We start from the raw sequence: 21,014 nt of genomic DNA, 5'->3' as shown, positions 1-21,014 counted from the left end.
CTCAGATTAAGGGTAAGTCTGCCTTTTCCAGCCCACCGACTCAAAGTTAATCTCCTTCGGCAACACCCTCACCGACACACCCAGGATCAATACTTTGTATCCTTCAATCAGGTTGACACTCAGTATTAACATGACAAATATTAAGCTAATAAAATAGGAAAACTGTGGAATTTATTTTATTGTCAAAACTAAATTAAGAGATTTGTACTCAGCCCATTTCATTTTTTTTTACTTTAGAATTTTTTAATTTCCAGTGAAACCAAATTTTACTACTGTTGTGAACACAGCCTTCACATTTGATGCAAATGGGAGGGCTTAATTATAATCACTTAGTGACAGTATTGTAGACAAAGCCAATAGTGTATGCCACATAGATGATTATATCTTCTGGAGAGAGTTAACTGATAAGCTTGACTTTACAATTAATGCAAACATATTCGACTAAAGAAAATGGATGCACCTTCAGACCATTTCATCTTAATTATATCTTGTAAGGTTAAAAATATATAACTCACAAATAAATTTAAATTAAAAAAATTTTTTTAACCTTCATGTCACAGCCAAGTCCAAAAGATTTTAATTTTGATGTTTCTGGTTCTCTTATGGCTGGATAATCCATAGAGATTTCCTGAACTTCTTATTCATGATAGCTTAAAAAGAAACATTCAGATCCCTGTGAAATGGACAAAAGGATATCTATTTTATGCTACTTTTTGTCTAAGGAAGAAGAGGAAGTAAAAACACAATGGGCCCTTGAACAACATGAGGGTTACGAGTGCCGACCTCTCCTCTTCACTTAGTCTAAAATCCACATATAATTTTGGACTCACCAAAAACTTAACTACTGACAGTCCACTATTGACCTTACCAATAGCATTAAAACAGTTGATTAACACATACCTTGTATATGTATTTTATACTGTATTCCTATAACAAAGTCAGCTAGAGAAAACAAAGGTTATTAAGAAAATCAAAAGGAAGAGAAAATATATTTACTATTCATTAAGTTAAAGTGGATCATGATAAAGACCTCCATCTTTGTCTTCTTGATGTTAAGTGGCTGAGGAAGAGAAAGAGGAGGAGGAGTTGGTCTTGCTGTCTTAAGTGTGGCATGGAAGAAGAGGTGGAGATGGTAGAAGGGGAGGCAGGCACACTCGGTGTAGCTTTATGAAAACACATGGTGATTTCTGATTTTTTTGCCTTTTCATGTCTCTAAAAATGTTTCTATATGGTACCAATTTTTCTTCCATTTGCTTTAGTTTCAGTGCCTGTATCACTGAAGAGTTCATGTCATAAAAGAAGTCAAAAGCAGTCTTGAATAGTTGGAACTCTTCTGCCAGATGGTCTAATGTCAGTTTGTTTTCTGGCCCTGCTTCTGCATCGTCTTCCTCTTCTATTCCTTCTTCTTTTCTGGCACTGGTTCAGAAGCACTCACTTTCATCGAGTTGTCTTCTGTTAATTCCTCTGGTGTGATGTCTGTTAGCTCTTGAATTTCTCCAAGATCCGTATCTTGGGACCCTTCCCCCACCTTCTTTGCCATATCCACAATCTCTTTCGTGATCTCCTTGATTGGCTGTGTCATAAATCCTGTGAAGTCATGCACAACATCTGGATGCAGTTTTCTCCAGCAGGAATCTATTGTTTGGGGCTCAGTGGCTTTTTCCCTAACAACAGTGGCATCTTCAATGGTGTAATCCTCCCAGACTTTCTTGATGTTCTATCAGGATTCTCTTCCATAGCGTTGACAGTCTTTTCCAATAGCGTACTATGTGTAATGGGCCTAAAAGGTCCTTATAACCCCCTGACTTAGGGGTTAATGATTAGAAACATTGTGTTTGGGGGCAAGTATTACAGACCATTTTGATACCTTTGGTGTTGAACTCATGGGTTCTGGGTGGCCATGTCCCATTCAAAAGAACTTTAAAAGGCAGTCCATGTTGGTGTGCTGCACCCATTAATTCATCATTTACATTAGGTATATCTCCTAACATGGCACATGTATACATATGTAACAAACCTGCACGTTGTGCACATGTACCCTAGAACTTAAAGTATAATAAAAAAAAAAATATATATATATATATATATATATAAATAAAAATAAAAGGCAGTCCATTACCAGCAAGGTACATCCTGACTTTAGGAACAATATTGATGAAACCCAGTCCAGAAAAAATGGTTCTCATTATCCAGGGCTTCTTGTACAACCCAAACTGGCAATTGGTGTTTATCTTTTCCCTTCAAAGCTCAGGGGTTACCAGCTTTATAGATAAGGGCAGTCCTAATCATAAACCTGACTGTGTTTGCACAAAATAGTAGAGTTAGCCCATCCCTTCCTGCCTTAAATCCTGGTGCTTGCGTCTCTTCCTTACTAATAAGTGTCCTTCGTGGCATTTTCCCCCTATCATCTGCATTAAAAAACTGCTCAGGAAGATATCCTTTTTCCTCAATGATTTTAAAAAGCTTCTCTTTTTTTTTAGAGCAGGGTCTCACTGTGTTGCCCAGGCTGGAGTCCAGCGGCATGATTATAATTCACACCACCTCTAATTCCTGTGCTCGAGTGAGTTTCATGCCTCAGCCTCTTGAGTAGCTGGGACTACAGGCTTGTGCCACCATAGTCGGCTAATTTTTATTTTTGGTAGAGATAGGGTTTTTCCATGTTGCCCAAGCTGGTTCCAAACTCCTGGGCTCAAGTGATCCTCCCACCTCAGCCTTCCAAAGTGCTGGGATTACAGGCATGAGCCACTGCACCTGGCTACCTCAATAATTTTCTTAAGGGCATCTGGAAACTTGTTTGCTGCCTCTTGGTTGGCAGAAGCTACTTCCCCTGATATCCTGATATTTTTTAAGCCAAAACTTTTTCTAAAATTGTCAAACCATCCTTTACTGGCATTAAATTCTTCAGCTTTAGGCCCTTCACCTTTCTTCTGCTTTAAGTTGTCATATAATGACTTCACTTTTTCTCAGATCATATTAGGGTCATATGCCTTTCTTATAGAAATCCTGCACTCATATAAAAGCTGCATTTTCAAGACAAGTTAAAAAAGTATTTCACCAAAAGTGCAATGTTTTTATGCCTGCTGATGTAGCTGCAGCAACTGCTTTAAGAATTTCCTTTCCTTTGCTTATAATTGTCCTTACATTAGATTCATTTATCTTGAAATGGAGGCCAAACCACAGCTGCAGATCTCAATCTATGATGTATGTCAAGCAATTCAACTTAATCTTGTAACGTCATGAATTTTCTCTGTTTCTTGGGAGCACTTCTGGCATCACTAGTGACACTTTGTATGGGTCCGATGGTGTTATTCGAGGTTTATGGTTTTGTACTGAACACGATGAAAAATACATGAGAACCATGAGAGATCACTTTTTACTGTGATACACAATTTACTGGAGAAATGAACTGCCCATGCAGAGATGATTAGCATCACATGGTGTTTTAAGCAGATACTTGCAACACTTGTGCTCACTGCAATAGCAACAGGAGTTGGCTATGAATGAAATTATTATAGTAGTACAGTATGAGCTACAGTTAATTTTATACAGTTATGATTTAATACTGTATGTTTGCTTACATTTCTCTCCGCTATGAATGGCACCATGTATGGTCTGTAAGTGTGTGTGTCAGTTTTGCTAAATGTTAACTTTTTATAACAGATGTGTGTATATTTTAATGTAGTAAATGATAAAATGGACTAGTATCTACATATTTTATGCATTCATGACATACTTTTTAAAATTTTTCTAATATGTGTAGGATGCACAGTTGGTCTGTGAGTTTTTTTTAAATTGCTGCAAATCCCTCCAAAATTTCTAATATATTTATTGAAAAAAAAATCCATGTATAAGTAGACCCACACAGTTCAAATCCATGCTGTTCAAAGGTCAACTATATATACATGTATCTGCTCATCTGAGAAAAAAATATGCACACAGGAAGAATAAACCAGAGATGAATGAGATTCATTATCTATAAGATATTAGTGAAATGGAGTGAAAAGATAAAAGTGGGATAGATATAAAGGTCACTTATCTAAGAATTTTTTTTGTCCATGTCTTACTTTTGGAACTATGTTAACATTTCATTTACACGAGTAAGTATATGTGTATATATATATATTCAACAAGGTTGGGGAGACTCTAAAATTGAAAACAAACAAGTAAGTGAAGCAAATTGTATTTCAAATGAATAATATACCATACTGCAGGGGGTTGAAGAAACTAATCTAAGGAACATAATATTTGGACTATATACCGTCAGGCTAAAACAACTCTAAACAAGTATTAAACTCTAATTAGTAGGCTTCTTTTTCACAGAGGAATGGGTTAGCTAGCTCAGTACACTTTAGGATTAAACAAATAAGTAAATATGTTATAGATAATAAGAACCTTTTTCTCACTTTAGAAAAAGGACATTTCAGATATGGAAAGGGGAGATGATAGAATGTAACCTGTAGTGTTGAACTGGAATTGAATCAGTGTGAGCTCATGGATTTTTTTTGTTTTGTTTTGTTTGAGACGCAGTCTCTCTCTGTCACCCAGGCTGGATTGCAGTGGCACGACCTTGGCTCACTGCAACCTCCACCTCCCGGGTTCAATCAATTCTCCTCCCTCAGCTTCCCGAGTAGCTGGGATTACAGGCGAGTGCCACCATGCCTGGCTAATTTTTGTATTTTTCGTAGGGGGGTGGGAGTTGCCATGTTGGCCAGGCTGGTCTCCAACTCCTGACCTCTGGTGACCCGCCCACCTCGGCCTCCCAGAGTGCTGGGATTACAGGCATGAGCCACCACGCCCAGCCTCTTCTTTACTAAAAACAACTGGGCTTCTTGGATAAATGGCTGGCTCCAGGGTGAAGTAGGGAAAGAACAAGATGATCCTGGAACATCTTATTCTATCAAAAAGGAAAGAAGTGATCAGAGAATTATGTAGATGTGTCAAAAGGCCATAGAAGTCAGCTTGAAGGGCTTCCATGGCAAAATATGGGATCATTTGAACATAAAAATATATAATGATAGCAAAGGATTATAACCTATTGAATAAAGTAAGAATCCATGAGTCCACAATGATATAAATAAATAAGAAGGGAAAGCTCTTCCTTATTGTAGAAGGTCAACTTAAAAACATAGATGAAACGACGCAGTTGGAAAAAGATCACCATTTGGCAAAACCTTCATATTCATTGTTGGTTCTGGCAACAATTATTAATAGATACTAAAATTTGTGAATGAAAGTTTGAATATATTTCCACAGACTCAAAATATCTTCCCACAGGATACTTATCCATTACAAAGGCTAACTTTATAGTGGCAAAACCTGGCAGATGCTGCTCTAACCAAAGAATCAAAGTTAACATCCCCAGTAATTAGACTAATCAGCAAGTGCCCCCAGATGTGATGCACTGAGAAGAACTCAGCATCACCTTTGTGATAATCCTGCCAAAGGGGCATAACCTGAATTGAATTATGAGGGGGCATCAGACACACCCAAATTCAAGTACATTCTACAAAGTAACCTGTACAATAGGTTTTCAAATAACTTTGTTTCATTTAACATCATTTTCATTATAACTATTTTGTGGTTTAAGATCATTTTATGAAGAGCAAAAGACAAGGAGAGATGCAGGGAGGGCAACTAGAGCACTTCTACCCCCACCAGGAGAATGGACTCCCTCCCTGCTTCCTGTTGTGCTGGACCCCTATTGACTTCAGTAGGGATGGCACCATGTTTGCGAGGCTGAAAAAGAGACACGGAGCCAGCAAATGAAACTTAAGGTTTTTTGAGGGGATTTACATACAGGGCACTCCAGGGGCAGCATGCTGACGGGAGAACTGCTACCACTTACAAAAAAGCGTGCAGTTTATACAGCATTTCACTTAGCCCCGCCCCACCCCGGCAATCTCCACCTAGCAACCTTCATCCAACCCAAAACAAAGGGCCTCAAACCCCTGTATGGCCTGTGATCCATGGGATGGATCAGATGGTTCAGATGTTCCTCATAGATAAAGAATGAATCTCTGGGTTGGCCATTCCCAAATTCCTTCACTCAGAACTCTGAACACACATTTATCTTAGGCCACAGGGTCATGCTCAGGGTATGCTTCAATTATTTATGACAGGTGCATCTACCATACACCTGCTCCCCAAGTGGCTCCCCTTGTACTATGGCAGAGGTGGTGGGGAGGGATTTGTGTAACCTCTGCCCTGGAGGGTGGGGAAGGTGAAGGTTGGGTGTAAAATGGCAGCAGCTGGGGCTGGCAGTGGTGCTGCTGGGTGCTACAGGGCTTGTAGGGTTCTGTAAAGAGGGCTGAGAAGGTGTTGACTTTGTCTGCCCCCTGCACCTCATGGGGAATCAGTGGCAGTTTCACAGTGCAAAAGTCTTTATAGGCATTCTTCATCTGGTTCAGATACTTGGCCTGGATCTTGTGTCAGGCCTCACATATCTTTCAGGATTTTCAGGGTTGGGGAAGAGAAGCTGGGTGATGATGATGTTGTATGTGTCAATCTTGTACTTGGCCAGCTCCTGGATCAGTCACTCTGTCTCATACAGGGATAGAACTCAGGGATACATTCGCAGACGATACAGGTAATCTGCTCAGGGCCCTTGAACTGTTTGCTGACAAAGTAGATGATGGACAGTGTCTACTTCAGCATGGAGGACAGCAGGTCTATGTTCATGTCCCCAGACCTAGCACGTTGCATGTCTGTAAGATAAAGGGGCTGATCTGGTTCTTGATCTGTTGAGTGTTATGTCAACCACCACCACTGAGAAGCTCATGCCCTTCCCCAGCCTCATGACCTCAGCATAGCTCACGGCCTCATTGATGCCGGGAAAGGCACTCATGGCTTCCTGCATCAGCTTCTTGCTCATGCTCAGCATGTTTTCCTCCTCAAAGAACTCACTGGGCAGCTATGCTGCACCCTGGCTGGGGTCAATCTCCATAGTGAAGAGGTTGTCAGAGCCTTTGACCTTGGTAGGCACCTTTGAGAACTTCTGGTCAAAACCATCTGAGATGTTGTGGGCTAGGTCTGTGGAGATGATCAGGATACTCTCATGCCCTTTTGATAGCTGGATGGCCAGGCTGCAACTGCAAGTGGTCTTTCCCATGCCACCTTTGCGCCAGCAAGGATCCACTTATCTTAAGGCTGCATTTCTCAATGATGTTGCTAAACCTAGGCTCCAGTGGCTCTTGGAGGCTGACTTTGGGAGACTGAGGTGGAAGGATCACTTGAAGCCAGGAGTTCGAGATCAACCTGGAAGTGAGACCCCATCTCTACAAAAAAAATTTTTTTTAATGAGATAGGCATGATTGTGTGTGCTTGTAGTCCCAGCTACTCAGGAGGCTGAGGTGGGAGGATCACTTGAGCTCAGGAATTCAAGGCTACATTGAGCTATGATTGCATCACTACATTCAAGCCTGGGCAACAGAGCAAGCCCCTGTCAAAAAAAAAAAAAAAAAAAAGAGAGAAAGAGAGAGAGAAAGAGAGGAAGGAAGGAAGGAAGGAAAGAAAGAAAGAAGATTTCATTATTTTTAGGGAATATTTTTAGGAATTCCTTATTTCTTAATTTTTATTTACCTCGCTCAGCACTTTAAACTGACTTCTGTTTTTTTTTTTTTGGAAATACTGTAGGAGTAAACGAGCATCATATCTATAACTTACTATTAAATAGTTCCAAAAAATGAGAATGTGTATATACATATGTACTTATATGTCTGTGTGTGAGAGAAAGAGAGAGAGAGAAAAGAGAGTGAGTGAGAGTAAATGTAGCAAAATACTCACATTTGAGTAATCCAGGTAAAGGATATTCAGGAAGGAATTCTTTGTGCTATTATAACTTTTTGGTAAATTTGAAATTATATCAAAATGTTTAAAAATTAAAATCTTAAAGGAAAAACTTCAACAACTTAAAGAATAAAAAAATTGCTCAATGAAATTGAATACTCGTTTTCGCAAAATCTGTTTATGGCAGACATACGGTGCACTTCTGTGTGGCCTTTAAGATATTTTTAGGAACTTTTTTGTTTTACTTTAGAGGAAAGATTAATGTCTATGAAAGAACTTTGTAGTTTAGTCAAATACAATGAAAAATTAGTGCAAATATGCATTTTAAAGCTTGGTAGGTCAAATGTTTGTTTTGGATTTCTGGTCATGATGGCTTGCAGTGTTCATGACTTGGGCCTCTTATTCATTCCATACACATGGTAATGATACATAAAATTTTCTAAGAAGAGATTTTTAAGGACATAGCCATGCATGAAATTAATATAAACGCATCTGACTAAGAACTCACTAAACCACAATGCAGTAAGTGGGACTGTAAGCACATGCCTCCTGTGCTCTGGATTCAGAAGGCGTAGGTAACTGAAAGCTCATTTCTTGAATGGTGGAGACTCAAAGTGTCATACACACAGTGCAGGAGACTGGAGTTAGCCCCTTCTGCCTCCACCACTTTAAGAAAGACTCAAAAAAAGTTATGACTGCTACCTGAGAAATGGCTTACATAAAACCTGGAGAGTTAGCCAGTGTGGTGGTGCACAGCTGTAGCCCCAGCTGTTTGGAAAGCTGAGGCAGGAGAATCCCTTGAGCCAGGAGTTTGAGACCAGCCTGGGCAACATAGTGAGACCCCGTCTATTAAAAAAAACAAAAACCTTGAGATGTGGGAGGAAGCAGACAGCCTTACAGCCAGGTCTTAGTGGTCCAACCTCCTTAGGTACAGTGACAATCTCTATGATATCCCTAATATCAGGAATGGAGCCATAAGTCATCCAATACAAGACCTGATTCTGGACTAGGGTCTGTCCACAAGAGAGAGTAGAAACCTCCCACTTCACATGAACTTATACGCTGAAATTCTAAAATACATGAGGAACACTAATGTTGAGAAAGACAACCAATAAACCCAATAAACATAAATTTACTCCAGATAAAATAAAAATAGTTGAACATTTAAAATTGACTTTGAGGCCAGGTTGAGGTGGCTCACGCCTGTAATCCTGGTATTTTCAGAGGCCAAAGTGGGTGGATCGCTTGAGCCCAGGAGTTTGAGGCCAGCCTGGGCAACACGGCAAAACCCTCTCTTTACAATCCTGTCTCTAGATACAAAAAGGCATGGTGGCATGCGCCTGTAGATTCAGCTACTTGGGAGGCACTTATTATCTTTTAAATTATTCATTCTCTGTTGTCTGGTCAGCCTGAATAATGCAGGTTCTACAATGTATCTACCATGTAGGTTTATTTTTATTTATTTATTTATTTTTGAGATGGAGTCTCACTCTGTCACCCAGGCTGGAGTGTAGTGGCGTGATCTCGGCTCACTGCAACCTCCGCCTCCCGGGTTCAATCAGTTCTCCTGCCTCAGCCTCCCAAGTAGCTGGGATTACAGGCATGCACCATCACGACTGGCTAATTTTTTTGTATTTTTAGTAGAGACAGGGTTTCACCATATTGGCCGGGCTAGTCGCAAATTCCCAACCTTGTGATCCACCCGCCCCTACCTCCCAAAATGCTGGGATTACAGGTGTGAGCCACCTCTCCTGGACAGTTTATTTTTATTTATCTTGCTCAGCACTTTGACTTCTGTTTTGTTTTTTGTTGTTGTTGTTAGTTCTGGAAAATTCTCAGCCAATATATATACATATGTGTTTCTTGAGATAGGATCTCACGTTATTGCCCAGGCTGGAGCGCAGTCACGTGAATCTTGTAGAATTGTAGAATCTGCATTACTTAGGCTGACCAGACAGAATAGAGAATGAATAATTTAAAAGATATTAAGTATAACATAAAGAGATAAAAAACTATGAAGACAGGTAAGAGACATTAAAAAGCTACAATGTATAACTAATAGGAAACAGAGGAAAATGATATAGGGAATGGCAAAGAAGCAATATTTTAAAAAGAATTGGGGGGGTGCAGTGACTCACATCTATAATTCTAGCACTTTGGGAGGCTGAGGCAGGAGGATTGCTTGAGGACCAGCCTGAGCAACATAGCGAGCCCCCATCTCTACAAAAAAATTAAGTTTAGCCAGGCATGGTTGTGTGCACCTGTAGTCCCAGCTACTCAGGAAGCTGAGGTGGGAGGATCACTTGAACCCAGGAGTTCAAGCTCCAGTGAGCTGTGGTCGCGCTACTACACTCCAGCCTGGGCGACAAAGTGAGATCCTGTCTCAAAAAACATATATGTGGGCTGAGAATTTTCCTGAACTGACAAAAAACAGAAGTCAGTTTAAAGTACTGAGCAAGATAAATAAAAATAAACCTACATGGTAGATACGTTGTAGAATCTGCATTAATGATAAAGAAAATTGTTTATATGAATTATAAGAATGATTAACTCCGAAGGAATGGCAGGAGTTTGACAGCAGTTTGCTTGATATCAGTGACAGGTGTGAGGTGAAAACGGGGTGGTATCTTTAAAGTGCTGAGAGAAGATAAGTAACAACCAGAATTCTCCACTGAATTAAATTTCATTCCAGAAGGTAAAATATATTTTCAGGCAGATGAAAACTGAGAGCATTTACCACTCACGGGCTTTTGCTGAAAGAACTACAGGTTTATGTATATTAATAAATTTCACAATTCAAACAAAGCTTTGAAAACCTGAAGTTGTCCTTTGGTAAGTTTTCAGCAAACTCATTTGTGGGGCAAACTTGACCTGAACTAGTTCATGGGCTAATTTTGGTCTTTGTTTATCCCACTTAGTGTGAATACGTATATGTTTCACTATGGAGACTTTAATATGTTTGAATCCATGGGGTGCTATCCCAACCCTGCTGAAGGTATTATATCACATCTGGTTTGCGCAATGTATTACATTTATAAAATCTCAAAATTTGTCACTTCCAAACCAGAAAGTTCCCAGGATTTCAGATAAGTGATTATGGATCTTATTAAAGGATGTACTTTAGCAAGAAATAATTGAACCAAGAGTGAAGGAGCAGAATGTGGGAAACAGTTGTGAGCATGAAAATTGATTTGATAAATGTAGGTATACTTAGTTATCGATTTTTTTTAAGTAGTAATTTTTTTCTTTTTTTTCTTTTTTCTCTTTTTTTTCTTTTTGAGATGGAGTCTCACTCTGACACCCAGGCCGGAGTGCAGTGGTGCCATCTCGGCTCACTGCAACCTCCGCCCCCCGGGTTTAAGCAATTCTCCTGCCTCAGCCTCCCGAGTAGCTGGGATTACAGGCACCTGCCACCACACCTGGGTAATTTTTGTATTTTTAGTAGAGACGGGGTTTCACCATGTTGGCCAGGCTGGTCTTGTACTCCTGACTTCGTGATGCATCCACCTCAGCCTCCCAAAGTGCTGGGATTACAGGCATGAGCCACCACTCCTGGCCTAAAGTGGTAATTTTTACATTTAAAAAGGTATATTGTCCTGTAGGTATGGGGGTGAATTTTTTAAAAAAGGAAAAAAAAGGAAAAGGTAGATATCAAAAGAAATAAATGACATCCAAATTGGAAAGTAAAAGGTAAAACTATATTCACAGGATACATGGTCCTATGCATAAAAAGCATCCCAAAGAATCCACCAAAAGAAAAAAAAGAAAAAAAAAAAACTTCTAGAGCTTATAAATGAATTCAGCAAAGTTGCAGGGGACAAGAGCAACACATAAAAATCAGTTGTTTCTATATACCATCAATGAACAATCTAAAAAGGAAATTAAGAAAAGCAATTCTGTTTAAAAGAGCATCCAAAAGATTTAGTCTATTAGGAATAAGTCTAACTGAGGAGGTGAAAGACTTGCACACTGAAAACTATAAAACATTGCTGAATGAAATTAAAGAAGAGCTAAATAAATAGAAAGACACCCTGAGTACATGGATAGGATGATGTAACACTGTTAACATGTCAGTTCTACCCAAAGCAATCTACTGATTCAACACAATTTTCTTTTCTTTTCTTTTCTTTTTTCTTTTCTTTTCTTTTTTTTTGAGACAGAGTCTCACTCTGTCACCCAGGGTGGAGTGCAGTGGCGTGATCTTGGCTCACTGCAACCTCCACCTCCCAGGTTCAAGTGATTCTCCTGCTCAGAATCCTGAGTAGCTGGGATTACAGGCATCCACCACCATGCCCGGCTAATTTTTGTATTTTTAGTAGAAATGGGGTTTCACCATGCTGGTCAGGCTGGTTGATTGAACACAATTTCTTTTTCTTTTTTTTTTTTTGAGATGGAGTCTCACTCTGTCTCCCAGGCTGGAGTGCAGTGGCTCAATCTCAGCTCACTACAACCTCCACCTCCCGGGTTCAAGCGGTTCTCCTGCCTCAGCCTCCAGAATAGCTGGGATTACAGGTGCCCACCACCACACCTGGCTAATTTTTGTATTTTTAGTAGATACAGGGTTTCACCATGTTGGCCCGGCTGGTCTTGAACTCCTGACCTCAGGTGATCTGCCCGCCTCGACCTCCCAAAGTGCTAGGATTACAGACGTGAGCCGCCGCGCCTGGCGATTCAACACAATTTCTATCAAAATAAATAGGCTTTTTCACTGAGAGAAAAAGCTAATCCTCAAAATCATATGGAATAGCTAGGACAATCTTGAAAAAAGAATATAAAATTGGAAAATTCAAACTTCCCAACTATAAAACTAGCTATGAAGCCACAGTAATTCAAGTATTATGGCACTGGCATAAGGACAAACATGTAGACCACTGGAATAGATTAGGAAGCCCAGAAATAAATCTTTACACATATGGTCATTTGATTTCCTGCAAAGGTGCAATTCAATAGGGAAAGGACAGTCTTTTCAACAAATGGTGCTGGGAAAACTGCATATCCACGTGTGAAAGAATGAAATTGGACTATAAAACTCTTAGAAGAAAACAGGGGACAGTTTTCATGACATTAAATTTAGCAATTATTTCACGGATATAACACCAAAAACACAAGGAACAAAAAATATAAATAAATTGGACTTCATCAAAATTAAGAACTTTTGTGCATCAAAGGATACTATCATGAAAGTGAAAGGACAACCTACACAATAGAAGAAAATATTTGCAAATCATATATCCAATAAGGAATTAATATCTAGAATATGTAAAGAACTCCTGCAACTCAACAACAACACAACCCCATTTAAAAATGGGCAAAGGACTTGAATAGACGTTTCTCCAAAGAAGATACCCAAATGGCCAACACATGAAAAGATGCTCAGCATCATTAGTCATTGGTGAAATGCAAATCAAAACAACAATAAGATGCCACTTCACACCTTCTAGGTTGGCTATTTTTTAAAAAGGAAAATAGCATGTGTTGGTGAGGATGTGGACAAACTGGAGCCCTTGTGCATTGCTAAGGAGAATGTAAAATAGTACAGCTGCTCTGGAAAACAGTTCAGTTGTTTCTCAAAAGGTTAAACCTATAACTACCATATGACCCACCAATTGGACTTGTAGGTATACATCTAAAAGAATTAAAGAAAGAACTGAAACAGATACTTGTATACAAATCATAGCAGCATTATTCACAATAGCCAAAAGGTGGAAGTAACCCAAGGGTCCATCAACAGATGAATGGATAAACAATGTATGGTATATACATACAAAGGAATATTATTCTGCTTTAAAAAGAAAATAAATTTATGGCCCTGCAGTGGCTCACACCTGTAATCCCAACACTTTGGGAAGCTACAGTTGAAGGATCATTTGAGGCCAGGAGTTCAAGGCTCAAGACCAGCCTGGGCAACATAGGGAGACCCTGTCTCTATTATTTAAAAAATATGAAGGAAGGAAAGAAGGAAGGAGGGAAAGAAAGAAAGAAATTTTGATACATGCTACATGTACGGCCCTTGAAAACATTATTCTTAGTGAAATAGGCCAGAATGACAGATATTACATGATTCCACTTATATGAGGTACTTAGAATAGGCAAATATATAGAGAGAGAAAGTAGAATAGAGGTTATGAGGGTCTGGGGGGTGGGCAGAAGGGGGTGTTGTTGTTTAATTGATACAGAGTTTTTGTTGGGGATGACGAAAAAGTGTTGGGTATTGATAGTGTTCATGGTTGCACAGCATTGTGAATATATTTAATGACACTGAATTGTACAGTTGCAAATGGTTAAATGATAAATATTATGTATAGTTTACCACATTAAAAAAGTTTTCCAATTTAAAAAGAGGTAGATTCTAGTCACATTCTAAAAAAGAATAGCAGAAGACGAGAAGACTGCACATAAGTTATAGAAAGTGTGCTTTGGGCTTTGTCTTGTTTTATTTTTATTTTTATTTTGTTTGTTTATTTTGAGACAGGGTCTTGCTCTGTCACCCAGGCTGGAGTGCAGTGGTGTGATCACAGCTCACTGCTGCCTTGACCTGCTAGGCTCCAGCAGTCCTCCTGCCTCAGCCTCCCAAGTAGCTGGGACCAAAGTCATGCGCCACCATGCCCAGCTAATTTTTGTAATGTTTCATAGAATCAAGGTTTCACTATGTTGCCCAGGCTGGTCTCAAACTGCTGAGCTCAAGCAGCCCACCCACCTCAGCCTTCCAAAGTGCTGGGATTATAGGCATGAGCCACCATGCCTGGCCCATTGTCTTGTTTTGGGGAGTTATAAAGATAATGAGTATGTTCAGACATTTTCAAAAATATGTAGATAGGCCAGGTGCGGTGGCTCATGCCAGTAATCCCAACACTTTGGGAGGCTGAGATGGGTGGGTCACTTGAACTCAGGAGTTTGAGACCAGTCAGGGCAACATGGTGAGACCTCATCTCTACTAAAAATCCAAAAAAATAGCTGAGCGTGTGATGATGCATGCCTTTGGTCCCAGCTAATTGGGAGGCTGAGGTGGGAGGATCGATGCTTGAACCTGGAGGGCAGAGGTTGCAGTGAGCCAGGATGGGGCCGCTGCACTCCAGACTGGTTGACAGTGCGAGACAATGTCTGGGACAAAACAGTGTAGATAAATATTATGTTAATTTTTTAAGATGGGATCTCACCATATTGCCCAGGCTGGACTCAAACTGCTGGGCTCAAGCGATCCTCCATCCTCAGCCTCTGAGTAGAACTACAGGCATGCACCACCATGCCTGCCTGATTATGTTAAATTTTAATACTGAAAGATTATAGATTTTGTCTATAGCTTCCAAACTAGCAGGGAGGGTAGAAAAGAATTAAAACAAAACAAAACTTTACTAACACAATAGAAGGTGGGGAAAGGGAAAGAAGAATGGATAATGGGAAAGACAAAATAAAATATCAGGTCAGAAATTAATCAGATACACTGAAAAGCTACTCATTAACATATAGTGACTGTAAGGTTGGGTAGAGAAGCATAATCTAGCCATATGCTATTTACAAGAGATATACATAAACAAAATGACCTGGAAGGGTTATTAAAGGCACAGAAACAGATATACCAGGAAAATACCAATCAAAATAAAGCTGGTATGACCATATTATAATAAAAATATCAGACTCAAAGCCTGGAATTTAGAAAAATTAATAAGATATAGGCTTTCAATACTTCCTGTGTGGCTAGCTTCAAAGATACATTCTACCTGGCATCACTTACCTGTCTTTCTTATCTTTCTAAATCAATTTCCACAAATATTTATGAGTAACTATGAGTTAGGTAATGAGTTAGGTAATATAGTAGAGGCAAAGATGAGTACAACCTAAGTGGTTACTCCGTAGAACTGACAGTCTAATAGGAGAAAGTCCAGTAACTTTAAAACGAAGTAGCAAATTGTGAGCACTGTTAGAGAGTTTTAAGTGAGATACGATGGAAATTGGGCATGGGAGATAAAATCAGGAAAAGGCTTTACACAAAATTTGGCATTTGAGATGGTCTTTAAAAGCTATACCAAAGCTATAATTTCACTAGACTGTGACCTAGACATCAGCTTTTTCCCCCTTAGAATATGAAGCACGCTTTGGGACTACTTCTTTGCTGGATAGTTTCATAAATTTAGGCTACAGTATTATCATTTCAGACTTCATTTGCTGGAAATGTAGCCTACTGTATTTACCTATAACAGCTCGTTTGCTGTATTTTTTATTTTCCTTTGCTTAAGACAATAGCACTGCATGGTTAGGTTAACACTTTCATTGCTTTTGAAAGCCCCTCTTCTAACCTAATCTTTTGCCAGGTGATGTCCTCATACTTCCTCAGGGTGTCTTAGAAGTAGATTTCTATGCTAGCTCTCCATGAAAGGAGAAGTGCTGTTACTATTAACAGGAAGGAACTAACTTTATCCTAAATGAAAACACACTCTATATTAAAGACAAGTTAGATACTTTCCCATGAAGTTGGTCTAGGAGAAGGGAAACGGAATAGATGGCTCCTGAAATTTTTTCCTGTTCCATTCAGAGTCATATTTTCCCCCCCTTTATATGATCAACAAATGAAAACTGGCATTTGGAATTACCGTTGTTCCCCCCATTGCTTGCCATCTTCAAATTTAATGTCTGCTTCTCCACAGAGATTAACATGTTTTCCACTCCTGATTTACTTGTCAGGGAATTTAGAAGTTTTCTGGAACCTAAAGTTTGCTCTGGTAGGGATGATTACTGGATAATTGCCTATTCTTCGGTGGAATTTCCATTTTTAGATTACACCAGGCTCTACAGCCTTTATTTCTTTGGCAGGAAAACCCAAAGGCAGTGGAGTATATTTTTTTCCCTTCCCTGGCCCAGCTTAAACAATGACTCACTTGGGCCCTGGGGCTTTGCTTCATACTCTCATTTAGGGGCCACTTTATACCCTTGTTTCTATTTTCCTTTCTTGTTCTGTTTGGACCCTTTATATCCTTTGGCACATGGGATTTGTCCCTGGGGTTATTGTCAGAGAGATATGTAAAACCACCCCAAACTGGAATAGACACTCCAGTTATGTCCCCATAGCCATGTCATCCTTATGGCAGCTGGTATAGGCCAGGGAGAGTACAGAAAGAATATCTTTTTTCTTTCTTTCTTTTTTTTTTTTTTTTTTTTTTTTTTTGAGACTGAGTCTCACTCTGTTGATCAGGCTGGAGTGCAGTGACATGATCTTGGCTCACTGCAACCTCCACCTCCCAGGTTCAAGTGATTCTCCTGCCTCAGCCTCCCGAGTAGCTGGAATGACAGGCGCATGCCACCACGCCCAGCTAATTTTTGTATTTTTAGTAGAGACGGGGTTTCACCATGTTGGCCAGGCTGGTCTCCAACTCCTGACCTCAAGTGATCCACCTGCCTTGGCCTCCCAAAGTGCTGGGATTACAGGTGTGACCCACTGCGCCCAGCCCAGAAATAATATCTTTAAGGAAACCTAATTCCGAATGCAGTAGAGGGAAAAATATTCTCCAAAAAGAAAGATATGAGTGCTAGTGTCATCCAGTTAGAGGCTAAAAGGCTTTCCTCCATATGCGATGCTCTAATGACTGATTCAGATGTCCTCTGTGTGTACCTGTGGAAGGTGGGAAGCACTCAGAGGAACTGGCCTCCAAGAGTTTTCAGAGAGATATGGTTATATGAAGAGACTTCCCCATAGAAGGACTAGGTCTAATCTAGAGTTCAGAGTTTTGTTGGGGAGAAAAATTCCCCCTTTTTGGCAATGGTTCTCTCTGGTCTCAATTTTTTATTCTGATTCCAGCCTTCTGGATTCCATCTAACAATGATTTCTTGATTTTTCTCTTTGCAGTTTTAACAGTGTATGCCAGGGAACACACATTCTCTTTCGAGAATTCAACTTCGTCCAAGCCACCCCCCACAATAGGGTATCATTTTTACGGGCCTTCTGGAGATGCTTCCGAACTGTGGGCAAAAATGGCGGTAAGTCTTCCCAAATTCTTCCTTCCTTCCTTCCTTCCTTCCTTCCTTCCTTCCTTCCTTCCTTCTTTCCTTCCTCTCTCTCTCTTTCAAACTTTTTCTTTCGTTCCTGTAAATATTATTTGAACGCATGCTATTCAAGGCATTTAGAATACCTCACTTTTGAGGAGTTCTCTGGTTTATGTCAAAGATATTACTGTTACCACTACCATCACTAATGGTACCTATTAAGAGCCAAGTGTAGCTCTTTACATGTAGTAACTCATTTATCTTTACAGGGGCTCTCTGTGGTGGATACCAGAATCCCCATTTTGTACCTAATGAAACTGAGGATCAGAGAGGTTAAGTAACTTGGCAAGGTTACACAGTAAATTCTGGGCCCAGATTTACACCCAGGCAGTCTGACTTCACAGCCCTTGCTCTTGGCAGATATTAAAATGCCATGCAGTAAATACAAGGAATCATGTGAATATGAAGAAAGAAACTCCTGAATGGGGGTGGGATGGGGACACTGTTGTTAGAGAAGGGAGACAAAAGTGGAGTAGAGAAGGTCCTCCTTAGAACTAACTGTTTGATCTAAGCTGGGAAGGAAGAGTAGGAATCGTTCACATGGATAAAGGAGAGAAGGGCATCCTAGGTAGAACATATGCTGAAGCACAAAAGAACCTAGAATACTTACGTAACAGATCAGAATGTCTAGAGTTTGTGTGGAGTTTGTGAAGGAGGTTAGGGGAGATGAGACTGTAAAGGAATAATGGAGTTGCTGAAAGATCATTTTTTAGCCATAAAAAAGAAATTGGGCCAGGCATAGTGGCTCAGCCTGTAATCCCAGCACTTTGGGATGCCAAGGCGGGTGGATCACTTGAGGTCAGGAGTTTGAAACCGGCCTGGCCAACATGGTGAAACCCCGTCTCTACTAAAAATACAAAAATTAGCCAGGTGTGGTGGCGCACTCCTATAATCCCAGCTATTCAGGAAACTGAGGAATGAAAATTATTTGAACCCTGGGGAACAGAGGTTGCCGTGAGCTGAGATCATGCCACTGCACTCCAGCTTGGACGACAGAGCAAGGCACTGCCTCAAAAAAAAAAAGAAAAAAAAAAAAAAAAAGAAAAAAAATTGGGGCTGGATGTGGTGGCTCACACCTGTAATCCCAGCATTTTGAGAGACCAAGGTGGGAGGATCACTTGAGCCCAGGAGTTTGAGACCAACCTGGGCAACATACTGAGACTTCGTCTCTACAAAAAAAATAAACGAAATTAGCCAGGTGTGGTGGCACATACCTGTAGTCACAGCTACTTGGGAGGCTGAGGTGGGAGGATCACTTGAGCTGGGGAAGGTTGACGCTACAGTGAGCCTTGGTTATGCCGCTGACTCTAGCCTAGGTGACAGAGCGAGATCCTGCCTCAAAAAAACAAACAAACAAACCAAAGAGTTAAATTTTATTCTCTGGGTATTATTTGAAGGCTTTTTTTTTTTTTTTTAAAGACTGTGTTGCAGCCGGGCATGGTGACTCACGCCTGTAATCTCAGCACTTTGGGAGGCCGAGGCAGGCAGATCACAAGGTCAGGAGATCAAGACCATCCTGGTTAACATGGTGAAACCCCATCTCTACTAAAAAATACAAATAAATTAGCCGGATGTGGTGGCGGGCGCCTGTAGTCCCAGCTACCAGGGAGGCTGAGGCAGGAGAATGGCGTGAACCCGGGAGGTGGAGCTTGCAGTGATCCGAGATCGCACTACTGCACTCCAGCCTGGGCGACAGAGCAATACTCCGTCTCAAAAAAAAAGACCCTGTTGCCCAGGCTGGAGTGCAGTGGCGTGATCATAGTTCACTATAACCTTGAGCTTCTAGGCTCAAGTGATCTTCTTAACTCAGCCTCCCAACTAGCTAGGACTACAGGTACATGCCCACTGTACCTAGCTAATTTTAATGTTTTTTGTACAGACGGGGTTTTGCTATATGGCCCAGGCTGGTCTCAAACTCCTGGGCTCAAGGCCTCAGCCTCCTAAAGCACTGGGATTACAGACGTGAGCCACCATGCCCCATCTTATTTGAAGGCTTTTAGATAGGAGAGTGGTGTGGTGATATCTGAGCTCTAGAAAGATCATTCAAAAGGCAGTGTAGAAGATGGCCTAGACTGGAGGCAAGGAACACAGAAGTCTGGTAGTAGTTGAGTGAGAGATTAGAGCCAACACTAAGGCAGTATGGAGACGGAAGTGGTGCTTTCACAGATAGAATCCATGGGATTTGGTGATTGGATTTAGCATTAAGATGAGAGAGAAGACCAGTGGTAATTTCCAAGTTTTTGGCTTGGGCCACTGGGTAAGAATATTTTTTAAAAGCCTTCAAGTAATAGCCACAGAATAAATTTCAATTTTTTTTTATTTTTTTAATTTTTTTTTGAGACAGGGTTTTACTCTGTCACCCAGGCTGGAATACAGTGACACAATCTCAGCTCACTGCAGCCTCGACCTTCCAAGCTCAGGTGATCTCCCACCTCAAGTAGCTGGGAATATATTTGTGCACGATCATGTGTGGCTAATTTTTGTATTTTTTATAGAGTTGGGGTTTCGCCATGTTACCCAGGCTGGTCTCGAACTCCTGGGCTCAAGCCGCTCGTCCACCTCAACCTCCCAAAGTGCTGGGGTCATAGGCGTGAGCTACCATGCCTGGTCTCCTACTTTCTTTTTTTTTTTTTTTTTAGTTTTTTTTTATTTTATTATACTTTAGGTTTTAGGGTACATGTGCACAATGTGCAGGTTTGTTACATATGTATCCATGTGCCATGTTGATTTCCTGCACCCATTAACTCGTCATTTAGCATTAGGTATATCTCCTAATGCTGTCCCTCCCCCTTCCCCTAACCCCACAACAGACCCCGGAGTGCGATGTTCCCCTTCCTGTGTCCGTGAGTTCTCATTGTTCAATTCCCACCTATGAGTGAGAACATGTGGTGTTTGGTTTTTTGTCCTTGCGATAGTTTACTGAGAATGATGTTTTCCAGTTTCATCCATGTCCCTACAAAGGACATGAACTCATCATTTTTTATGGCTGCATAGTATTCCATGGTGCATATGTGCCACATTTTCTTAATCCAGTCTATCGTTGTTGGACATTTGGGTTGGTTCCAACTCTTTGCTATTGTGAATAGTGCCGCAATAAACATACGTGTGCATGTGTCTTTATAGCAGCATGATTTATAGTCCTTTGGGTATATACCCAGTAATGGGATGGCTGGGTCAAATGGTATTTCTAGTTC

General features: G+C 40.5%; 1 protein-coding gene and 1 pseudogene across 2 annotated transcripts in view; one reads left to right on the top strand and one right to left on the bottom strand.

The window, feature by feature from the left end:
• Positions 1–21,014, top strand: part of CSTPP1 (centriolar satellite-associated tubulin polyglutamylase complex regulator 1) — a 226,624-nt gene that overhangs the window by 97,585 nt on the left and 108,025 nt on the right. For both annotated transcript variants that reach the window (XM_058424549.1, XM_032166053.2), the window contains exon 3: positions 17,624–17,754. In XM_058424549.1, coding sequence (XP_058280532.1) covers positions 17,624–17,754 — 131 coding nt within the window. The remainder of the gene's footprint in view (positions 1–17,623; positions 17,755–21,014) is intronic.
• LOC116477197 (ATPase Get3-like) lies at positions 1,394–8,768 on the bottom strand (annotated as a pseudogene).

The sequence above is a fragment of the Hylobates moloch genome, unplaced genomic scaffold (assembly GCF_009828535.3).
Source record: "Hylobates moloch isolate HMO894 unplaced genomic scaffold, HMol_V3 SCAFFOLD_11, whole genome shotgun sequence".
Classification (NCBI taxonomy): Eukaryota; Metazoa; Chordata; class Mammalia; order Primates; family Hylobatidae; genus Hylobates; species Hylobates moloch.
This window is presented reverse-complemented; position numbering and strand designations above follow the sequence as displayed.